Consider the following 12,582-nt stretch of genomic DNA (forward strand, 5'->3'; position numbering starts at 1 on the left):
CCCCTTTTTCTATTTTCTAATGTCCCAGCACATGCTTTATTTAGAGAAGGCCTATCAGTGTCTGTTGCATTGAGTAACAAGAACAATCCTTGGACAGGTTAGATTGTGGAGATGTGTCTGCAAGTTACGTCTGAGTGAGGTTTCTTCTCAGATATATTTGGCATAAAATAATTACTGGTGAATGTGTAGTTCAACTTTAATGTTTCTAGCTTCACCTCGCCATACCCTCCAAACCATTTGTTAACTTTTGGGAAAGTTAACAAAATCTCAGTGACATTGAGATTTTGAAATTATATTACGGTACTAGAGGCCCAATGCACGAAATTCGAGCAAGAGTAGGCCTTCCTTCCCCTGGCTGTCGGCACCGGCTTCCCTTTGGCACCCGGGACTCGGGCTTCCCTCGCAGCATATTATGCTTTTATTATTACAGAAGATATTCTAGAGCATGTCACTTTTGTTGAGGGGGATCTTACAGAGGCGAGGGAATGGCTGCCTCTTCATGTGGTGCAATGTGAAGGCCAGGAAGGTCCTCCAACTCCCGCTCTTTAGCCTTAGGGCCTAAAATTACATCATGAAGAGATATCATAATTTGATTTGTAAGATGCGGTATTTCCCCCATTATTAGTTTTATTGTGTTTTGTTGAGACACAGCACATTAAAGGGCACAAATAATAAGAGCCTGATGATTTTTCAATGAGATCAATGTAATCAGAACAATAAATAGAACATTATCAGCACCTCTTGTGTTGTCCCTCTAGTTACTACTACTTCCCAAAGAGAACCATTATCCTGACTTCTGGCACCACAGATTAGTTCTGTTAGTTTTTGAAAATATGGCATATTTTCTTTTGCTTATACATGTCACATTTGTGAGATTCATCCGTGTTGTTGCATGTTCATTAACCTTAAAACCTTTCAGTGGCCCCACATCTTATACCCAGTAAAGGACTGATTCCGTGACAAGGCATAAAATATCTTTGAGTTTAGTCCCCTGTTTATCTCTCCAGCTTTGTGTCCGTCTGTCTTGTGTTGTGTGCGCCAGCAGTTGCCTTAGTTCCCTGACCCGACTCCCTATTTCACACCCGGAGCCTTGTTTATCTTGTGCCCTTTGCCTGGACTTCCTTACTGCCACCAGGTAAAATCCTACTTGTCCTTTAGTAGCCAAGTTTCATAGCCTCCGTGACGTCTTTCTCCTGTTCCTTCTGTTAGAAATGCTTGTCAACAGTGTGGGAATGAGACAAACGCTCGAAAGTGGATCGGCAGGAGATTTACTCCTGTGCAGAGGAGCGCAGTTGCCATGATTTTCCTTTGGGGCTTTATTTCCTGATGCGGGTCTGCCCTGCCCCTCACTCTGACTCTGACTCTGACTCGATTGGTCAGGGCTCAGATTCACATTATTGCACGATTGGCTAATTCAGACGAAGGGGAGGGGTGAGGCGAAGCCTAAGGTGGCGGCCCCCTGAGAACCTGAAGGTCATATCGAAATGGCGGAGCCTACGATGGTGGCGAGCTCCTTTCTTTGACAGAAAAGATGCCTGGTTCACTCTCACACTTCAGAGTTTATTATTCCCTCCTGTGCTACTGTGTAGCTTTTGCATCATTCTGTTGTTGAACTTTTAATGGAACAATAGATTTACTTAAATAGAGGTTTGAAGCCAACAGATTTGTGGAACTTTGAGGCATTGTTTATATTTCTTTTCTTAATTGTGTCTTAATTGTTTAATAAATAGATAAATGAATTACCATAGGAAGCTGTACTAATGAGATTAAGACTATATGCTCCTTTTAATGACTATAATAAATAAGAAGAGAAATTTAAAAATACCATTATCACCCCTGTCCTGCTAATTGGAATGTCTTCTTGGTTCACTTAAGTTGGCAATTTAATATATTTATGAGGTCTTCGGTTTTTTACAAACAAAATGATCCCAACCTAATTGAAATAACTGGAAACAAGTTAGAGTCTTTCTCAGGCATGTTTTCATTTCCATCAACAGAATCCAACCTGGCGGAGTCTCGATTTTGGATTAATGCCCGACCGCCTTGATACCTCTGTGTCCTGTTTCGTGGTGAAGATATGGGGAGGGAAGGAGGCCGCCTACCAGCTGCTGATCGAGTGGAAAGTCTGCCTGGACGGGCTGAAGTACTTGGGGCAGCAGGTAACCGAGGCTGCAGTTCCAAGTGGTTCTCTTCTCTGCATTCACCTCTTTAGCTTCCTGTTGATTCTTCTGATTCCACATTTAAAGATTGTTTACTTAATTAGAGAAATTTGAATCTTGCCTTCAACCTTTAATTGAAGAAATTTGTGGAGAAGGACCCTACTCTGCTAATTTAAGGATTAAAAAACAACAACTACTGGCTGCCGCCCTCCGCCCAGGCCCCGGTTGGGGAGCAAACCCGCAGCCTTTGGTGGATGGGATGATGCTCCATCCAACTGAGCTGACGGCCAGGGCAAGGATTTCTTTTCTTTCTTTTTTTTAGGAAAGAATATGCTTTCTCATAGCACAAGCCTTCTTCTGTCTTATTGCATGTTCTCTCCCTAGAATCTGAAAATTAAGTTGAAAATAAGGAACATACTATTAAACACCTTCTTTTATGACCATAGAGCTGGGAATAAGGAGAGCTACTTACTCTTTATTGGGCGCAGGGACGATAAATGCCTGGATTACAATCTGCTCCCCGTTCCCGGGAGTGATGGGCATAGGCGGTCACAGCGCTCACCTCGCCAGGCCCAGGCGTCGCTCCATAATTCCTTCTAACACGGTAACGCGGTGCTCCGAGGCGCAACCAGCAACACGTTAGAACTGCATAGGAAGTGAAACCTGTTTGCCACCCCAGACATAGGTTATTACAACTAATGTTGATGGCAACTTGTGAAGGTCGATATTATTGCCCCCATTTCCCAGATGGGAGAATTGGTCCTCAGGGAGTTTAAGAAACTGCTCGAGGTCACACAGCTCCCTGGAGCTAAGGTTTAAACCCAGACCTGGCCGACTTAAAACTCATTCTCTGTGCCGTAGCACACTTACGTGCATGTCATGGTAGTCACCCACTTCGCCTTGGGGTGAATGCCATTTCTATTTTGTGATACCTATGGGACTACTGTAACCCTAAAACGTTAGTCGTATCTACAAATATCCCCGATGTTTCTTTTTTTAAAAAAATATTTTTTATTGATTTCAGAGAGGAAGGGAGAGGGAGAGAAAAATAGAAACATCAATGATGAGAGAGAATCACTCATTGGCTGCCTCCTGCACGCCCCCCCCACTGGGCACTGAGCCTGCAACCCAGGCCCGTGCCCCACCGACGGGAACTGAGCAGTGACCTCCTGGTTTATAAGTGGATGCTCAACCACTGAGCCACACCGGCTGGGCATCCTGATGTTTCTTAATATTTTATTTACCATATACTCTGTGGTGTGTGTTTCTTTTAAAGAAACAATTTAATTCTACATATTCAGGTTAGAGAAATGTCTGTCCTTGTTTGACTTACCATGCTTTATTTATTTTGTGTACTTCTGTAATGATCAGAACAATGCATGTGACAGATATTTCCTTGCCTGCTGCACATTCTAACCGGCTGCAAATCCTTAATCTTCTTTACTTTTGTATTTTACCCCTCTGTTTTAGGGCTGGTCTTAATCAGAAATGGTAAGATAATGACTTGGTTGGGCCTCTCTCCTCTCTTTCAGGACCAGAAACTTGTTGTATTTACACTGGCCTGCCAGACCCTGCACCAGAGCACACTCCCTGCCTGTCTACCCACAGCTGTCTAGTTGGCTCGCTGTGGTTAGACTGATGCTAAGCACTTGTTTATTTTTCTTCTGAAAGTATCTTCATTTTGTGAAGGACAGTGTTTCCTTTTTTTTTTTTGTTGTTTTTGTTATTCCTCACCTGAGGATATTTTTCCATTGATTTTTAGAGAGAGTGGTAGGGAGAGGGAGAGACAGAGAGAAACATCGATGTGAGAGGAACACATCAATTAGTTGCTTCCTGCACAAGCCCAACCAGGGCCTGGGCCGGGCACATGCCCTTGACTGGAATTGAACCCGGGACTCTTAGGTCCGAGAGCCAATGCTCTATCCACTGAGCAAAACTGGCCAGGGTGGGGATGATGCGTCTTAAGATAGAGTTGGAATTTGTGTAGAATTGTTATTTATTTCACAAATGTTTGACAGAATTCTTTAGTTAAGTCATCTGGGTGGTAAGATTTCTTTTTAAAAATTTATTTATTGATTGATTTTAGAAAGAGAGAGGGAGAGATAGATAGATAGATAGAGACATATTGGGAGTGATTTGTTGTTCCACTTATTTATACTTTCATTGGTTGATTCTTGTGTTGTATGTGCGTAGGCTATAGTGATTCTTTCTTCTTTTATTCTTGCTGTTGGTAATTTCTGTCTTCTCTTAGGATCATTCTGACTAGAGATTTACCAATTTTATCATTTTTTTCAAAAAACTGTATTATGTCTCACTGAATATCTTTATTGTTATTATTTTCAGTTCCACGGATTTCTGCTTTTATTAAGTAACTAAATCTATCTTCATGTTTCACAATTGGATACTTTATGCTATTATGAGCAGTTTTTATCTTAATTCTTAAATTTTAAAGTTTTAACCTTCCTACCTTTCAGGTGAAAATTAATTTGTGGTGGCATTAACTAAAACTCAAATCAGTTACATTTGAAAGAGAATGGTATGCAAACAATAATTAAGCAGACATTTAAAGACTTTAGGGATTAGGTATTATTTTTAAACACTCTTTGAAAATAGGAAATATTCATCTTTTATTTTTTCCTAGGGCTTCATGTTTTTAAGGTGCTTTTATAGATTAACTGGATTGTGTTTTCTTTGAGATACATGCTATCGGCTTCTGAATCCCTGTACTTTAAGAATAGTCTCTCCATAACAACCTCAAGAAGGTTTGTGGAAAATACATGTGGATGATGGTGCCCGTGATCTCATGTGATGGTCTGTGAGGCTTTTGACTAAAGCGGGAAGCCTTGGTAGATTACCTGGTTCAATGATAGGGATGTGTTTTCTACCGGCTTGTTAGATAGAGCCAGCCTGTTTTCCAGCACTGAAGTATCCTGTTGTAACTGTCCTCCAGTCATATTAAAACTTGATTGAAATGAGAGGAACTAATAGTATGTTTTCCTCCTCTCTTAGATTCATGCCCGCAACCAAAATGAAATAATATTTGGGCTGAATGATGGCTACTATGGTGCTCCATATGAACATAAGGTAAGAGCTTTTCCGAGTGCTAGTTTTGTTTAGTGTGGGTATGCCTTGGCTTATAAGGAAAAACGGTGTGTAAACGGAATCATGTTTTAAGTATTATAAATTTGTTGTTTACTGTGGCTTAGGAGGAATCCCTTTAAAATGAAACCTTATTTTATAACCACCCCAATTCATCTTTTCTAAATCTAGATTATCTTCATTTTCCTCTAAGGAAATGGAACTGCTTTTTCTTATTCTATATAATTCTTTGGGGATTAAGAAAGAACAGTGAATTTTGATTAAATGCAATAACAATTTTATTAAATGTTTCAGATATTGTTTAGAACTTTCAATACATCTAAGAAACGATGAGTCAAGTTATATTATAGCCAATGCTATCTCTATTTCTAAAAGCAATTAGAGAAAGGAGAGGGAAGGAGTAGGTACTTATTTATTAAGTACCTACTATCTTTCCCTTACATGGAAACCCTTTCTCTGGAGACCCTGCCTAATACATCTTTGATCTTTGTATTGCTCCTGCCCTTTGAAATATGTTTTTATTGATTTCAGAGAGGAAGGGAGAGGGGGAGAGAGAGAGAAACATCAATGATGAGAGAGAATCATTGATTGGCTGCCTCCTGCACACCCCACACTAGGGATCGAGCCTGCAACCCGGGCACATGTCCTGACTGGGAATCGAACCATTATCTCTTGATTCTTAGGTCGATGCTCAACCACTGAGCCACCCTGGCCAGGCTGTATGCCAATTATTAAACTAGGTACTGAAAGGGAAAACCAACAGTCTTTCCCTCCTATTGTGGAGAAAAACCCGGTTCTTTGCTACTGTGTTTTTCTTCCCTCTGTATCTCCTTTAGTATTCCCACTTCACTTTTGACACTTCTGGTCACCCATTGTGTGGAGGTTTTTTTCCTAAACCAACAACTTATTCTCTGTGACACCAGCTGGATGTCCTGCAATTGAACTCAATTCTCACACTATCTACCACAGGGTAAGGGCTCAGTGCCACAAGACTGCCCTTGCCTACCCCCACTTCAGATGCCAGTTACAATACCAGGTTGTCACCTGTGCTTCTGACCAACCAGCTATAGATCCAAGATTCCAGTGACCCCTCCTTGGGTTCGATTAATTTGCTAGAGTGGCTCACATAGAAACACATTTGTTACTTTATTAAAGGGTTTCATAAAGGAAACAGAGCAGCAGCCAGATGGAAGAGATGCATAGGGCGAGGTCTGGGAGGCCCTGAATGCAGAGCTTCTGTCCCTGTGGAGCTGGGGCACGTCGCCATCCCAGTGTGTATGTGTTGGCCAACTTGAACTCTGTACTTTTGGGGCATTAAGGAGGCTTTATCACTTAGACATGATGGATCATTAACTCCATTTTCAACCCTCCTTCCTTCTCAAGAGAATGGAGCGGGGGGCAGGGCTGAAAACTCCAAGCTTCTATGCATGGCTTGGTCCTTCAGGTGACCAGCCCTCATCCAGGAGCCATTCATTATTGCCTCATTAGAACAAAAGATACTCCTCTCACCCAGGAAATTTACAAGGATATCAGGAGCCCTGTATTGGGAGCCAAATATTAGAACAAAAGATGCTTTTTAGGCACTTATCACTTAGGGCAGTGGTCGGCAAACCGCCACTCTCGAGCCACATGCGGCTCTTTGGCCCCTTGAGTGTGGCTCTTCCACAAAATACCACGTGCGGGCGTGCACGTACAGGGAACGTTGTGGAGTGAAAGAAGATGTAGTGTCGAGGATTGAGAAAGGTATGTTGAGATGGTTTGGACATATAGAGAGGATGAACGAAAGGAGATAGACGAAACAAGTATACAAGACGAGTGTGGATGGGAGAGTTGGAAGGGGTCGACCTCAGTGAACGTACCTCAATCAGATTGAGGACGTTTTTAGCAAAGGCCAGCTTAGGAGTACCCTAATTAAGTTAATAACAATGTACCTACCTATATAGTTTAAGTTTAAAAAATTTGGCTCTCAAAAGAAATTTCAATCGTTGTACTGTTGATATTTGGCTCTGTTGACTAATGAGTTTGCCGACCACTGACTTAGGGGAATTACAAGGGTTTCAGGAGCTCTGTGCCAATAACTGGGGTCAGAGACCAATATATATACTAGTATATATTATTATCTGATGGGTACTGTGGGCTACAAAAGTATTAGACACATATTCACATTCTTTTAGTTAAGGAGATTAAACTGCATGTTCTAATTGAGATAAAACTGCATGTATTCCAGAGAGCACTAATTTACAGATAGGTTTAGTTTGAAAAATTATTTTGATATCAATTATTTGTGTCTTACAGATAATGCAGGTGAATCACAGCAGAATCTTAAATCAGTTGAAAAGACCTTAGGAATAGGTGCTCTTTCAAATGTTTGGGGACTATAAGAGGAACATTGCTGTAACTTGAAGTTAGGGTGGATGGTGGTTGATAAATAGTTAGGTGGCCAGTTGAGATGTTTTCTAGATGGATTTAACTGCTAGGCTGGCAACTGGGGGGACAGGGTGGAATGAGAGGCTGTTGGGCCAGCTTTTTATCCAATAAGCTGGACCTTTCAGATCCAAGTTCAGGAGTTGTGGCTTTAATACAGACATGTAAGGTTATCTTTGCCTGAATTTCCTTTTGGCAAAGACTTCCTTTTAGGCAGATGCTGACAACTACCTGGGTGAATGCACACTCCTAGTGATTAAGGATATGGGTTTTGGAGTCAGATTGAATTGTTTAATTTCAGGCACTACTGCTGCTCACCTATGACAGTGATCTTGGACAAATTGAGCTATGTCTGTGTTTGTGTCCTCAGCTACAAATGGAGATAATTTCTATCTCAGCATAAGCTGTTTTTGAGGATTAAAGATGATAATGTATATATTATAAGCCTGGCACATGAATGGAGTTCAGTAATAAATGGGAATTGCTATTCACTAGGCACTAAACCTTTTGATAAGAGGGAGGGGCTACATTTATAATGCTTATCATTCTGTCAACATTGTGTCCCTTTTTCAGTGCCTGGCCTGCAGTGGGTGCTCAATAAGAAATTGTTAATGGATACAGGTGAAGGCTTGATGTATTTAAGACTATTATAAAAATAAATTTAAGACTATTATAAAAATAAATTTTTTTAAAATACATTTTTATTGATTTTTTTACAGAGAGGAAGGTCGATGAGAGAGAAACATCGATCATCTGCCTCCTGCACACACCCTACTGGGGATGTGACCGCAACCAAGGTATATGCCCTTGACCAGAATCGAACCTGGGACCCTTGAGTCCGCAGGTTGACCCTCTGTCCACTGGGCCAAACCGGTCAGGGCCATAAAAATAATTTTTTTTTAAAATATATTTTATTGATTTTTTACAGAGAGGAAGGGAGAGAGATAGATAGTCAGAAACATCGATGAGAGAGAAACATCGATCAGCTGCCTCTTGCACATCCCCCACTGGGGATGTGCCCGCAACCCAGGTACATGCCCTTGACCGGAATCGAACCTGGGACCTTTCAGTCCGCAGGCCGACGCTCTATCCACTGAGCCAAACCGGTTTCGGCCAAAAATAATTTTGAGATTAAAAATCTTGAGGGGATGCTCTCTCTCTCTCTCAGCCTACTTTACCTCCAGCCCAAACTTTTGGAGTTTTATTGTTATGTAACTTGTACTGTCATAATAACTAAATATTGGGTTATTGACAAAGTACAAAAAGCATTAGATTGGTAAGAATTCTTTCCTCAGACTAAAAAATATAACAGCAATGTCTTCAGCATCCAGTAGATGGCAGTGCTTTCTCATTTTAATAAAGGAGTAGAATCCAAGTTAAAAGGATCAAATCTTTTTGGAATGAAGTTTAGGAGATTGAAATGGCAATTTGGTGATTAATTTCACAAATACAGCCACATCACTTGATGATCTCAAGTGAATAGTCAAGCTGAGATGGAAGATTTAGGGACAGCAGCAAGTTTCATAGTCTGAGAGCCTGGACAAAGGAAAAGTCCGTTATTTTAAATTTTCCAAGTTGTGATACTTTTGAAAAGTAGGAAACCTGAATCCCAGTTTTGTTCTGGTACTGACTGTGTTCCTTGAGCAAATCATTTAACCTCTCTTAGCTTTAGGTTCCTCATCTCAAAAGTAAGAATATCTAATTAGCTATTAAATGCTGGTGGAATACCAGAGTTATCCAGTTCAACACCTTTATTTCACGGATGCAGAAACTGAGGCTCAGGAAGTCTCATGAGCTCTTGAACCTGACATGGCAAATATGTTTTATGCTATAGAATATAACTTGGACAAAACTATAGTAATATCATATACATGTAATATATAATAGTATAAAATCACTACATACTTTCATAGCTCTTAACTTTAAGAATTTGCCTATAAATTATTTCACCCCATCCTAAAAATAGCCTGTGAGGAAGGTCGAGCCTCTATTAGCAGTTTTAGTGGTATCAGTAGCAGGCATCTAATAGGTATAGCATAAGTATTTGGAGAATAAATGAATGGCCAAGATATCAGGACCATTTAGTGGCAGAGCCAGGATCAGAACACATCTCTCTATTTCTAGATATGCATTTTCTTCATTATACATGCCACTTGTGTAAAAGTGATGGATAGATGATTTTCATCATTCCATTTCTTTTTTAGGTTTCTTCCATCTTTTAACTTGATTAACTGTGATTGTGATTACTTGAGATATCTTCTTTAACTTATAGAAACTTAGTTATTAGTATTTTCATTTTCAGGATAAAGATGCTGAAACCTAGAAAAGTTAAGAGATTTCCATTTAGTTAACTTTATGGGACTGCGAAATTTAAAAAATGGCTATTTCCTCTTGCTAATCAAATTAATGGAGGCTAACTTGTTTCCAAAGCACGTTCCACGCAGCATGCAAGCAGAACATTCAGAAGTAGGGATTAAGTGTCACAAGCAGCCTATGTTTTAACAACAGAGAAAGAGCTATGGTATAATTTCTGTACAGGTCTCAAGCAAAAGTTGGAAAATCATAAAAATAGCTCATTCCTACACATATCCTATTCAGTTTTCTTGTAGCCACCCTCTCCCCTATTATAAAATGCAAGGAACAAAGACTAGACAAATCCTCAGGGGCAGTTTCCTTTTTTTTTAAAAAAATTTTTATATTTTATTGATTTTTTACAGAGAGGAAGGGAGAGGGATAGAGAGTTAGAAACATCGATGAGAGAGAAACACCGATCAGCTGCCTCCTGCACACCTCCTACTGGGGATGTGCCCGCAACCAAGGTACATGCCCTTGACTGGAATTGAACCTGGGACCTTTCAGTCCGCAGGCCGACGCTCTATCCACTGAGCCAAACCAGTTAGGGCTCGGGGCAGTTTCTAATAGCTGACTGCTTTGTTATAAAACATCTAGGTAGTTATGAGCTCAGTTTACATCCAGGGTAAAACTTTGTTTCTGAATGATGTGAGCTGGTGTGATATCCTAGTTACAGTATTACACCAGGTAGGTATAGAGCTTTTGGAATCGACTATTGCTAGTTTTCATTTGCTGAGTGCCTACTTTATATCAGATACTATACAAGCTACTTCACGTTTTTTTTTGTTTTTTTTTTAAAATATATTTTATTGATTTTTTACAGCGAGGAAGGGAGAGAGATAGAGAGTCAGAAACATCGATGAGAGAGAAACATCGATCAGCTGCCTCCTGCACATCTCCTACTGGGGATGTGCCCGCAACCCAGGTACATGCCCTTGACCGGAATCGAACCCGGGACCTTTCAATCCGCAGGCCGACGCTCTATCCACTGAGCCAAACCGGTTTCGGCGACTTCACATGTTTTTATTTAATCTATGTGACAACTCTACAAGGTATTATATCATCGTTTTATAGGTAAAGTGCCCTAGAAGAGAACATTAAATTACTGACCCAAGATTACATAGCTAGTAAGATCTGACTTATTCAAAGGCCTTTTCTCTCAACCACTATGCTACACGGCATCTCTACATTTCTTCCCAGTTCATATAGCATGTCACAGTACCAAGTCTCTACCTTTACATTTAACCAGAGATATCCACTCTGTGCATGATGAGAATAAAATGAGAGAGTACACGGGAACGTGCTTTGAGTGATATAAATTGTACAGGCTTTGGGTATTTATTATTGTAGAGTGGGCATGCAATGCCCATGAGGCCATCAGCTCTCTGAAGTCCACATAAGTTCCAGGTATTAGTCACTATATTTGGCTTCCCTCTGAGTCTTTTTTTCCTCCCCTTTTCTCTTGGATCAAATTAACTTCTGACAGATGTTTGGAAAATCATCTTATCCTGTAATTCATATTTATAAATCCCCCTGCTGCAGTGTGGTCCCCATTCTCTTTCTTCATTGAAGCCAGAGAATAATCTGGGAAAATGCCATGTTTCCTGTTATGAATTTGGAGGCTCTTGTCTTCTTAGCACAATTTTTGAGCTTTTCAGAATTTTAATACTGGAAAACTCAAAGACAAGCATGGTTTTTCGTATAGATATTTTAGATTCTTGAAAAGTAAATAGAAACAGCTTGACTCGTCCTCACTAGGGAATTCAGAGAGTTTAAATTTTTATTTAGTTTACAATTTTGAAAACTAGTTTTTATTATTCTTTGTTAGATTTGTGGTGAGGGCATTCTTGACCATTTCCCCCCCTCTGCTAGTTTCAGTTTAAACTGTTCTACAAAGCTGGGAATCCTTTTCTTTCATTAAAAAATCTTTCCACTAATGCTAGTTAACATGATGTCACTATTGCCTTTTCTTCCTCTCTCACTTGTCTCTTCTCTCACAGTTGTAGTCATTTGTGTATACATCTTTCTTCCTGTTAGGGCATTAGCTCATGTAGAACTGAGGTTCTGTCTCATTTTTATAATCCTAGGATTTAGTTAGTAAATAGACTTTACTTAGTAAATATTTTTCCATGAGTTGCTGAAGTCTACTAGAATCACATGGTTGCTATCTCTATTCTAGAATACTAGAGGCCCGGTGCACAAAAATTTGTGCACTCGGGGGTGGGGGGACAGACCCTCAGCCCGGCCTGTGCCCTCTCGCAGTCTGGGACCCCTCAGGCTCCCCGGGGTATTGGGCCTAAGCTGGCAGTCAGACATCCCTCTGGCAACCTGGGAGCCCTTGGGGGATGTCCACTTGCCAGCGGGGAGCAGGCCTAAGCTGCAGTCGGACATCCTTAGCACTGCTGAGGAGGCGGGAGAGGCTCCCGCTACCACCACTGTACTGGCAGCCATCAGCCTGGCTTGTGGCTGAGCAGAGCTCCCCCTGTGGGAGCGCACTGACCACCAGGGGGCAGCTCCTGCATTGAGCATCTGCCCCTGGTGGTCAGTG

The 12,582-nt window shown here is 40.9% G+C and overlaps 1 protein-coding gene across 4 annotated transcripts in view; it reads left to right on the forward strand.

The window, feature by feature from the left end:
* UVRAG (UV radiation resistance associated) overlaps window positions 1-12,582 on the forward strand; it is a 274,963-nt gene that overhangs the window by 43,197 nt on the left and 219,184 nt on the right. For all 4 annotated transcript variants that reach the window (XM_006102885.3, XM_014468223.2, XM_023744219.1 and 1 more), the window contains 2 exons: window positions 1,998-2,159; window positions 5,169-5,243. In XM_006102885.3, coding sequence (XP_006102947.1) covers window positions 1,998-2,159; window positions 5,169-5,243 — 237 coding nt within the window. The remainder of the gene's footprint in view (window positions 1-1,997; window positions 2,160-5,168; window positions 5,244-12,582) is intronic.

This window comes from Myotis lucifugus, unplaced genomic scaffold, assembly GCF_000147115.1.
Source record: "Myotis lucifugus unplaced genomic scaffold, Myoluc2.0 scaffold_437, whole genome shotgun sequence".
Taxonomy (NCBI): domain Eukaryota; kingdom Metazoa; phylum Chordata; class Mammalia; order Chiroptera; family Vespertilionidae; genus Myotis; species Myotis lucifugus.